Raw genomic sequence first — 12,015 nt, 5'->3', positions numbered from 1 at the left:
GTCCAAACCACTGTCCCTTCTCTGGACACGTCCAAACCACTGCCCCTCCTCTGGACATGTCCAAACCACTGTCCCTTCTCTGGATACGTCCAAACCACTGTCCCTCCTCTGGACATGTCCAAACCACTGTCCCTTCTCTGGACATGTCCAAACTACTGTCCCTCTTCTGGACATGTCCAAACCACTTTCCCTCCTCTGCACATGTCCAAACCACTGTCCCTCCTTTGGACATTTTTATGTGAAGACATAATAGCAATAATATAATAATAATAATATTAACAATAATAATAGTAATAATACCAAAAAAGTCCATGCTCAATAATCCAGGTATACAATCCAACAATTTTCAGTCAGGTCATCTGGACAGTTTCTTTTTTTGCTGAAACATTTCACCTTCCATCCAGAAGGCTTCATCAGTCAAGGAAACACACAACACAAAACTGATTCTTCCCTCAAATATTTTACTCCAAAGTGGAACAAACCAGTTATGTTGATGCTAAGATTGTGTCATTTTTGGTTTTGAACCAGTTTGACATGACTGTTGACGAGGAAGAGGGCCAGCTCCAGAGGAGGGGGTGTGCCAAAGACACCGTCTTAGCACCAACATAACTGCTTTGTTCCACTTTGAAGTAAGCTGTTTGGGGAAGAATCAGTTTTGTGTTGAGTGTTTCCTTGACTGATGAAGCCTTCTGGATGGAAGGTGAAACATTTCAGCAAAAAAAGAAACTGTCCAGATGGCCTGACTGAAAATTGTTGGAACAATAATAATAATAATAATAATAATAATAATAATAATACATAAACACATAAAGTATGTACATTTTCTTAACATAAACTTACTTAAAAAAATAAAATCAATAAAAAGTCAACACTTCACATGGTGTCAAAGTCCAATAAGCAGAAGAGATGAGTTTTAAGAAGCCATTGAAAAACAAAGAGATTTATGAGATACCAAGTAATAATTTTGAGATAGGGGCTCATAACTTTGAGGTGTTAGGTCATAACTTGGAGATAATATCATAATCATGAGATGATACGTCATTCCTAAGCAATAATTGTGAGTTTCTGGGTCATAGTTATGGGATGATCTCACATAATTCTGACTCAGGCCTTGTGATCAGAGTGGCAGAAGGTGGTCTTCTAGTAATGGAAATATTAAAACTAATCAACATATTTATTAATGTAAAAGTAAGCAAGCTGTTACTCTGTTTCATTATCTGATCATGTAACTACAGCGTAGTGTAAAATAAATAAATAAAGCATACAATTTATTTTATTTAGTATACAGTAGCCTACAGTGCTGCTGGTATGTTTTGCACTGAAAGTTGGTTAGATGGTTAGTTAGTTACCATAGTTAGTTAGTTAAATGTTTCTTTAACCAGAAAATTTAAATTCTTCACATTTAAAATATTTTTACAATTGTGTCATAAATACTGTGTTATCATGAATGATTATTATTTTTAAAGTATAATGTTTATCTGGGGCAGCACGGTGGCGCAACTGGTAGAGCTGCTGCCTCTCAGCGAGCAGGTCCCTGGTTCAAACCCCGGTCCAGGGGCCTTTCTGGGTGGAGTTTGCATGTTCTCTCCGTGCATGCGTGGGTTTTCTCCGGGTGCTCTGGTTTCCTCCCACAGACCAAAAACATGCATGTTAGGCTGATTGGTAACTCTAAATTGTCTCTAGGTGTGAGTGAGAGAGTGAATGTTTGTTTGTCTCGTTTGTCTCTATGTGTCCCTGTGATGGACTTGCGACCCGTCCAGGGTGTACCCCGCCCCTTGCACAGTGATTGCTGGACATGGGCACCAGCGACCCCCGTGACCCAAAAATGGACTGAGCGGGTAAAGATAATGGATGGATGGATGGATGGATGGATGTTTATCTGTTTATTTATTTGAATTTATGTCACATACACATTAGTTACAAATTCAATTCAATTCAATTCAAAAATACTTTATTAATCCCAGAGGGAAATTAAATGTTGTTGTAACTCATCATCCTGGTTTCATTAAAGAGTTGTTATAGATGCTGATGGCTGTGGGCAGGAAGGATCTCTTGTAGCGGTCTGTCCTACAACAGATCTGAAGAAGCCTCTGACTGAAGACACTCTGTTGTTGTATGACAGTCTGATGAAGAGGATGCTGAGGGTTGTCTATAATGTTCTTCATTTTATGAAGAATCCTTTGTACAATCATCTCCAAAGGTTCTAGAGGAGTCCCCAGAACTGAGCCAGCCTTCTTTATGAGCTTGTTGATCTTTTTTAAGTCACTTGCTCTGGTGCTGCTCCCCCAGCAGATGATGGCAGAAGAGACAGCGCTCTCTACAACAGACTTATAGAAGATATGCAGCATCTTGCTGCAAACACTGAAGGACTTCAGCTTCCTCAAGATGTACAGTCTGCTCTGTCCCTTCTTGTAGACGGCCTCACTGTTGCATCTCCAGTCCAGTCTGTTGTCCAGGTGAACCCCAAGGTATTTATACTTCTCCACCACCTCCACTTCTTCTCCCATGATGAAAATAGGGTTGGACCTGTTCCTGTTTCTCCTGAAATCTACAGTCATCTCCTTTGTTTTGTTCACATTCAAGATGAGATGATTGTTTCCACACCATGCCACAAAGCGGTCCACCAGTTCCCTGTACTCAGCTTCTTGTCCATCTCTGATACACCCGACCACTGCAGAGTCATCAGAATATTTCTGCAGATGACAGGAGTCTGTTTTGTACTGGAAATCTGAGGTGTACAGAGTGAAAAGGAATGGTGAGAGTACAGTCCCCTGTGGTGCTCCTGAGCTACTGACCACCTGGTTAGACACACAACCCTTCAGTCTCACAAACTGTGGTCTGTCCGTCAGGTAGTCTTTGATCCAGGCGATTGTTGAGGCCTCCACCTGAGTCTACAACTGTGCATCTCTGCTTAAATTTGCAGCTGGAGTGCAGCGGCCTCTTACTGAATGCTAATTTTTCCTGTAACTATTAAAATTATCTTGACGAAATGAGAGAAAGACGATATTTCAAATGTCTTAGAGTCAACAGCAAGACACAAGCAAACCAAAATGTTGATTTGGGCCAGTTATTTCTTTTAACTTTATTTTTTCAAATGAGAGTTTTCACTTCTCTAGCAATGCTTCCTAAGAAGTGTTCAGCAAGCAGAGTGGTAAGGTTGCAGAAGTGCTTGTGAAAGTTTCAGTTTGATGTAATTTTATAGTTTGTCTAGTAAACAACAATGCAGCACTTTGTCTATTTAGACATCCTGACCCACACATATTTGATCACAAAAAGAATTTCTAGAATTTTTAATGGTAACAAGCTGTACGCTGATGTCCTCCTGAGGAATTTGAGAAGTGAATCACAATATTTTACTACAGAGACTTGAATATGATTTTGGGATTACAGGAACATCTCTAAATTGGTTTACAGTAAATCATATTTATCTGATATATTTCATTTTGTAAATGTACACAATGAATCTTCATCATACACCAAAGTTAGTCATGGAATTCCTCAGGGTTCAGTGCTTTGACCAATACTTTTTACCTTGTGCTTCCATTAGGTAATGTTATTAAACAGCATGGGACAATTTTTATTGTTCTGCTGATGATACACAGTTATATTTGTCCATGAAACCCAATGAATCCAATCAGTTACTTACTACAAGCATGTCTTAAAGACATAAAAACCTGGATGACCCTACATTTTCTGCTTTTAAATTCAGAAAAAACATGTTTTTTTTTACCTGAGCATCTTGGGAATAAAATTTGCAGTCTTTCATTTCCTCTGGATGGCATTAATCTGTCCTCCAGCTCTCATGTTAAAAATCTTGGTGTTATTTTTGATCAGGACATGTCTTTTATCCCCCACATTAAAAACGTTACTAGAACCTCCTTCTTCCACCTGCGTAATATCACTAAAATTAGAAACATCTAAAAATGATGCAGAAAAACTGGTCCATGCATTTGTCATGTCTAGACTGGACTATTGCAATGGTTTATTATCTGGATGTCCAAACACTTCTTTAAAATGTCTTCAGCTGATCCAAATGCTGCTGCCAGAGTCTTAACTGGAGTTAGTGGGAGAGATCATATTTCTCCAGTTTTAGCTTCTCTCCATTGGCTCCCTGTCAAATCCAGAATAGAATTCAAAATCTTACTTCTAACCTACAAAGCTCTCAACAACCTAGCTCCATCTTATATTACAGATCTTATTGTTCCATATTTTCCTAACAGAGCACTTCGCTCTCAGACTTCAGGTTTACTTGTGGTTCCTAGAGTTTCCAAAACCAGAATGGGAGGAAGATCTTTCAGTTATCAGGCTCCTCTCTTGTGGAACCAACTTCCAGTTTCTGTCCATGAGGCTGACACATTGTCCAGTTTTAAGACTGGGCTTAAGTAGAGTGGGGGAGTGGTGGCGCAGAGGTTAGAGAAGATGGGCCTGTGATTGGAAAGTTGCAAGTTCAACTCCCGGCACCGTCAACATAAAAATGTGGGTGGAAAATGTGACACACCCACACCTCCCTCCACCCTCATTTGCCCACTCTGGGCCCCTGAGCAAGGCCCTTAACCCCCACCACCTGCTCCCAAAAACAGATCTCTCTTGAAAATGAGTTCTCGTGACTCAATGAGACTACCTGGATAAATAAAGGGTAAATGAAAGAAAAAAAGTATTTGCATTTTGATAAATCCTATAGTTAGGGTTAGCTTGGGTTTCCTGACCTATACCTTAGTTATGCTGCAATAGGCTTAGACTGCTGGAGGACAAACTGACCACATTTCTTCACTTTGCTGCTCTCTTTACTTGCTCTACCTGTTTGTATTTGTAATTATTTCTGTCTTGACGTGTTTTTGTTTTTCCTCCTATAGAAATTACATCTGTACCTGTCATTCTGTGTTTGTCTGTTTCTACTTCCTGTCCTCTCAAACCCAGCTGGTCGAAGCAGATGGCTGCTCATCCTGAGCCTGGTTCTGCTGGAGGTTTCTTCCTGTTATAATTGAGTTTTTCCTTTCCACTGTCTCCTTTGTGCTTGCTCAGGATGTGACGAAGTGAAGATTCAACACAATCTGCTGCTTCATTAGATAGAGAACTTTTACTAATTGGCTTTATATATATGGATGTTTCTGTACATGTTCAGTGCCCTGAGACAACTCCTGTTGTGATTTGGAGCTATATAAATAAACTGAAGTGAATTGAATATTTGTAGTTTTCGAGATAGTGTTTTTCTGGACTAAATTTTGTGGCAACCCAATTTTTGATAAGGACCTTTCTCATAATGCTTGGATACAGTTACACACCAAAGAGAAAATTGGTCTTACACTTATCTTTCAAGATATCATGCTCACAATCTGGACGGTGGCAGCCATCTTGGACTTTGACGTTGCAATACAATTTTCAAAAATGACCTTTCTTACTGCCCAGATACATCTACACACCAAAATGGAAGTTGCTATTTTGCTTTATTGTCAAATTATCCAACTCACAATAGATGTGGTGCTTGAAAGTTTGTGAACTCTATAATTTTCTACATTTCTGCATAAATATGATCTAAAACATCATCATATTGTCACACAAGTCCTAAAAGTAGATAAAGGGAACAATTGAGACCAAATATACTTGGTCATTTATTTATTGATGAAAATGATCAAAAATGACATGTTTTAATGTTATTATTGTTGTTATTTGTTATTATTACTTGTTATATTGATTACAACAAGTTATAACCATGTATATGTTTTCTAAGGGCAATCAGCTGTGGTGGCCATCTTGAATCAAGTTGACTTCAAACATTAAGCAGATGTAGTCGTGTATCTGCTTTACTGCCCAGTGGTTCATGAGATATTTTGCTAACAGACCGGCACAGCACCCAAAGCTGACGAGGTTTGCGCCTGCAAACAAATGGTGAGCAGACATGTTTGTTATTTAGTTTTCCAGCTCATATTGAGTAAAAAGTCACAAGTCACAGTTACTGACGTTACCACCTGCAACAGGAAGTGATGACTTCCGGAGGCTGCGTGATACTACATCAAAATACATCGCACTCACACACAGCTTCCTCATATCTCACACACACAGACCTTCAGCTCCCCAAGAAGGAGCCTGCTGATCAGAAATCAGCATCATGTCGGGTCAGAGCGAGCCCAGCAGCAAGGAGGAGAACCTGCTTCAAACACCTGAACAGGTAAAACTCAGGACACACTTTAAAAAACATTTATAACACACTTCACATGTGTGGTTCTGTGTTCTGCTCACATCATGTGTGCATCAAGATGCAGCATCATCCCGACTGTAGATCGTTGAAGGAGATATTTGTAGTTTGGCCTCAGCTTTTCTTCAGAGATTTTCAAGTTTTCAGCTTTTGTTTGAACTGACACTTAAAAAAAAAAGAAGTCTTATCCAAAGGTTGAGTCACTGCCTCCAAGATCTGATGGTCATGATTCATGCAAACATGTATGTTTAGATCAGATGAATCAGACGTTTCCAGCCAGTGTTTTCTCCAAAACTTTTTTTTACACGTTCGGAGAGTAGCAGGATTAAAATTTTTAAAACTTTGGGGAGTTTTCTACGTCCACACTGAAAAGGCTGGAGTTGTTGGTTTATACATGGGATGAGCTGGTGTGCACGTATGTTTCCACAGACTGAGTAAATCTTCCAGGAGAAGTTTCTGGTACAAATATTAGAAGCGCGTTTCCTCAATGTTGTTTCTGAGATATGTTCATTATAGAGGAAGTTCCTCACAGGCAGGCCACAACAAAAATAGAGAAAACACATTTTTGTCAGAGGATCACAGAACGATGTGGCCATATTTTAAATTTCTTGCTTGTTTCCATTTGATTATAAAACAATTTACTCGTATTGAAATAAGTGCCAAATCTGTCTCTTTTTCCAGGAACAAGGATTTCCAAGACAGCGGCAGGTCAGTAACCAGCTGCTGCTGATTGTTTCTGCATTTTAATTCACTTTATTTTCTGCATAAGATTCATTTTATTCACCAATTAATTTGAACAAAATCCAAACTTCACAGAAATACTCTGCCAAATATGTCATGGATCATGAACATTTTCATCATAAATCCTTCAATTTCAAAACTTCCCTTTCTTTCTAAAATCATGGAGAAAATAGTTTTTATTCAATTAAATTGGTTTTTGAATAGGAATAGAATTTTTTAGATCTCTCAGTCTGGTTTTAAACAATTACACAGCACTGAAACAGCCTTGGTAAGGGTCTGTAACAACAATGATTCTGGTCAGTTTGTGATACTTGTATTCCTGGACCTCACCACTCACTCCTTCACTCCTTTTGATAATGTTGACCACAGTATCCTTATATTATGGTTAAAACACTGGTTTGGGATTACATGTGCAGCGTTAGAATGGTTCTGTTCTTATCTGAGTGACAGGAACTTTTGTGTTAATGTTGGTAATACTTTATCTGCTTCAGTGCCATTTTCCTGCGGGGTTCCGCAGGGCTCAATTCTTGCACCCCTTCTGTTTTCACTGTATCTGCTCCCCTTAGTGTCTATCCTGAGGAAACATGATCTTTTGTTTTTTTGCTATGCTGATGTTAGTCAGATTTATCTGCCCTTAAAACCCAATAGTTCTTGCTCCATTCATCCTCTGTTAAAATGTCTTAATGACATTAAGGCATGGATGGCTTCACATTTTTTAAGTTTTAATGATCAGAAAACTGAAGGTATTGTGTTTAGCCCTAGTTCTACTGCTGTCTCTGTTCCTGTAAAACTTGATTGTCTTGACCCATATCTTAAGTAGGCTGTTACAAATCTCAGGATGGTTTTAGACTCTGGTTTTAAGTTTAATCAACAGATTAACCCTGTTCTACAAATATGCTTCTTCCAGTTAAGACAGACACCTAAGCTTAAGTCAGTGTTGACCCGATTTGACTTTGAAAAAAATAGTTCATGCCTTCATTACAACCCAGCTAGACTACTGTAACGCACTCTACATTGGGGTCGATCAGGTCTCCCTTTTTTGTCTTCAGCTCGTCCAGAATACTGCAGCTCAGCTCTTAACAGGAACTCGTAGGTTTGAGCATATTTCACCAGTTTTGTCTTCCCTTCACTGGCTCACTGTATGTATCTGAATGATTTTAAAATTCTCCTGTTGACCTTTAAGTGCCTAAATGGCCTTGAACCCTCATACCTCTCTGAGCTGCTTCTACTTTATGTTCCTTTTTGGGCACTGAGATCTTCTGACCAGCTGCTTTTGGCTGTTCCAAAAAAATATATTGTAAAAACAAGAACTGGATGCACAAGTTTGAATCTGTTGTGGATTTTCTCTGATCCACACAGAGTCAAAATTCTACATAAAGGCTCAAACGCTTCCAGTGATGTTTGGTTAAATGTCGCTTAGCGAGTTACCCCTCGACCACCTCCTTTGTTTCCATTAGCAAACTTCTATGTATTCTATATGTAACTTGTTATTTCCATCCATCCATCCCCCCTTCCATCATCTTCCTCTTGTTCTGAAGTCAGGTCTTGTGGGCAGCATCTTGAGCAGGGAGGTCCAGACATCTCTTTCCACAGCCACCTCTTCCAGCTCTTTTGTGAGGACTCCAAGGTGTTCCCAGGCCAACCGAGAGACATAGTCTCTCCAGCATGTCCTGAGGCTTCCCTGAGGTCTCCTCCCAGTCGGACATGCCCAAAGCACCTCCCTAGGGAGGCGCCCAGGAAGCATCCTTACCAGATGCCAAAACCACCTCAACTGGTTCCTTTTGATGTGGAGGAGCAGCGGTTCCATCTCTTCCAGATAATTGAACTTCTCTCCTTATCTATAAGGGAGAGTCTAGCTACCCTGCAGAGGAAACTCATTTCAACTGCCTGTATCCATGATCTCATTCTTTCAGTCACTACCCAGAGTTCATGACCATATGTGAAGGTAGGAACGTAGACTGATCAGCATAGAGAGCTTTGTCTTACAGCTCAGCTCCCTCTTCACCACAACAGACCAGTACAGTACTGCAGGGGCTGCACTAATCTGTGGAATGAGTTACCACTGCGTGTCAGGCAGGCTCCCACACTCACAGTCTTTAAGTCTCACCTGAAAACCCACTTTTATTCCCTTGTCTTTGACACAAAGTGATTTGTTTTGATCCTGTCTGTAGTCTACAGTGTTGGCCATTTAGTTATTATCCACTGCTATTTGTATCTATATTTTATTTTATGTTTTCATGTCCGCTGTGCTTGTTTGTTTCTATTGTACAGCACTTTGGTTGGCCTTGTTGCTGTTTTAAGGGGCGGCTGTGGCTGAGTGGTTAGAGCAGTCGTCCTCCAAAACAAGAGTTGGAGGTTCGAACCCCACAGCAGTCACATGCTGAAGTGTCCCTGGGCAAGACACTGAACCCCTCATAGCCTCTGATGTGTGTCCCATCCCTGAGGCACAGAGGCACACGCTCTATTCAGCCTCTTCTTGACTGCCTGGCTGACATCCGGGACTGGATGGCTTTAAACGTTTTAAGCTTCAATGAGAAGAAGTCTGAAGTCATGCTGTTCCATCCCAGTGGCTCACTCATGAACCATGACATTGACCTTTTCTCTCTAGCCCCGCTAGAGAAACAAAAGGTCACTAATCTGGAGGTGATAATGGACCCGTCCTTAAAACTCAACAGTCACGTAAACATGATGGTAAAATCCTGTTTTTTTCAGCTGAGACGGCTGTCTAAGCTGAAGCCTATACTCAACAAAAAGAACCTCGAGACAGTGATCCACGCCTTCATAACATCTAGGCTTGATTACTGCAATTCACTTCTGTTTGGAATCAGTCAGTCCTCCATTGCTCATCTACAACTGGTCCAAAATGCTGCAGCCCGATTTTTAACTGGTACAGCCTATAGAGAGCACATCACGCCAGTTTTGGCCTCCCTGCACTGGCTACCCATTCACCTTCGGATCCAATTCAAAATTCTCATGTATGTTTTTAAATCACTGAACAGTTCCACCCCATCCTATCTCACTGATCTTCTGCAGCCATATGTCCCACCGCGCTCTCTGAGGTCAGCAGACCAGATGCTTCTCTCAGTCCCAGAAACCCGTCGTAAGCTCAGGGGTGACAGGACTTTCTCTGTTGCAGGTCCACGACTGTGGAATGAGTTGCCACTGAGTGTCCGGCAGGCTCCCACACTCTCAGTCTTTAAGTCTCGCTTGAAGACCCACTTCTATTCGCTTGCCTTTAACACGGTGTGATTTGTTTTGGTCCGGTTTGTTCTCTACTCTGTTGGCCATTTTAGTTAGCTTCTGCTGCTATTTGTATCTGTATTTCTATTTTATGTTTTCCTGTCCGCTGTGCATGTTTGTTTTCTTTTGTACAGCACTTTGGTTGGTCTTGTTGCTGTTTTAAGTGCTCTATAAATAAATTGGTATGGTATGGTATCGAAAGCACTGATTAGTCTCTTTAGAATGATTTGTTCCATTATCTTTGTAGAGATCTAGTAGAGTGCTGTATGAATGGGTAAATGAGGACACAGATTGTAGTGTAAAGCGCTTTGAGTATCTTGAAATAAGATAGAAAGGCACTATATAAGTACAGTCCATTTACCATTTACCATTTAAGTGCTCTATAAATAAATTGCTATGGTATGGTAATCTGTCTGTCAGTCTCACGCTGTATTCTTCCCTCACTCGTGAACAAAACCCTTGAGATACTTGAACTCCTCCACTTGAGGCAGAACCTCACCCTCAAACCAAGGAGAGCAATCCACCCTTTTCCGACGGCTATTTGACTTCCCTTATTGGTAGAGTTCATTTATTAAGGTTGCGGCTTTGGGAATGACGCTCCAGAAACTTAAGATTGGTCTAATTCATCCCATAAGAAACCAGTTCTGATGTATTTGGGATCAATGTTCTGTTGGAACACCCAGATGTGTTGAGATGAAGCTGAAGAGCTGACAGGTAGTCCTTCTCCTTCATTATTTCACCCCCTTCATCCACTAGAACCACTGCATGATACTGCTACTGCCATGTTTTACATTTGCTTCAGTGTTCTTAGGTTTGAAAGTCTCGCCTCAACTCCTCCAAGTATACCTTTTGTTGTTGTAGCCAAACAGCTAAATCTTCATTTCTGACCATAAAAACTTTCTCCAGAAAGCCTGTTCATCAAGCTTAAATGTGTTGTTTTTAGAGCAGGTCCTTCTTTCCTGGTTAGTACCCTGTCATTCCACACCAGTGTAAAGTTTACTTAACTGTCGAATTGCACTGGTAAACATTTATTTAAACACCCGGACCCCTGAAACTCACTGCATTTGTGGCGCTACAAGAATCCCAATTGTACACAAAATAATTTCTTGCTGTTTTCTTTCTGTCCCTCACCAGCTTTCCCCGGTTCATGCACGCAAATTTGGATTAACAAGGAAACCCAGGGACAGGAGGGTATGTAATTCTGGATTATGTGTCACATTTTAGTGCAAAGACAAACAAAACCATGAAGAAACTGTTCTGCTCATTTGCTAGGACTTTAAAGAGGATGAAAATCCAGATGTTAAAGCAAGACGACACAAGGAGACAGAGGTAGTGTCATCGTTTCGTTATACTTGATATGCAACGGCATTTTTCTAATTAAATGTTCATGTTCTTTTGCTTCTGTTTATAGCTGAAGCCTCTGTATAAGGAGCTGCTCTACACCATTGCACATAAGATGGGTAAACCTACATTGGCTGAGGTCTTCACAGACAGCCAGCTTCACCAGTATATCCGGGAGGTAATCTCACTTCAGCACATAACACCGTTCATGTTTGACTGATGACTGATGGGTGTTTCCTCCCTGTGTACCAGGCTTTCAGTATGACAGAGTCAGAGCACGGCAGTCTGATGGAGAAAGTACAGAATACAGAGGTGAGAACAGGAAGTCAACATGGTTTTTCCAACAAACGCACCATTAGCGACCCCAAGATCTATTGTTACGTTTCATGTAAAAATGACACCGGATGGTAGAGATTGTGTCACTGACTACCGTTTTATGAATAAACCTGACTATTGTGGAAAATAAATAATTGTTCTAAACTTAAAAAACTCTTAAAAGA

General features: G+C 40.5%; 2 protein-coding genes across 2 annotated transcripts in view; one reads left to right on the top strand and one right to left on the bottom strand.

The window, feature by feature from the left end:
• The window catches only part of itgb4 (integrin, beta 4), a 181,826-nt gene that overhangs the window by 56,455 nt on the left and 113,356 nt on the right, over positions 1-12,015 (bottom strand). The window lies entirely within an intron of this gene.
• unc13d (unc-13 homolog D (C. elegans)) overlaps positions 5,837-12,015 on the top strand; it is a 51,036-nt gene continuing 44,857 nt past the window's right edge. Inside the window, exons 1-7 of the mRNA XM_037691194.1 lie at positions 5,837-5,886; positions 6,061-6,166; positions 6,875-6,901; positions 11,309-11,365; positions 11,447-11,503; positions 11,586-11,693; positions 11,768-11,827. Of these exons, the coding sequence (XP_037547122.1) occupies positions 6,107-6,166; positions 6,875-6,901; positions 11,309-11,365; positions 11,447-11,503; positions 11,586-11,693; positions 11,768-11,827 (369 nt within the window). The 5' untranslated portion in view covers positions 5,837-5,886; positions 6,061-6,106. The remainder of the gene's footprint in view (positions 5,887-6,060; positions 6,167-6,874; positions 6,902-11,308; positions 11,366-11,446; positions 11,504-11,585; positions 11,694-11,767; positions 11,828-12,015) is intronic.

The sequence above is a fragment of the Nematolebias whitei genome, chromosome 17, assembly GCF_014905685.2.
Source record: "Nematolebias whitei isolate Nwh7 chromosome 17, NemWhi1, whole genome shotgun sequence".
NCBI lineage: Eukaryota > Metazoa > Chordata > Actinopteri > Cyprinodontiformes > Rivulidae > Nematolebias > Nematolebias whitei.
This window is presented reverse-complemented; position numbering and strand designations above follow the sequence as displayed.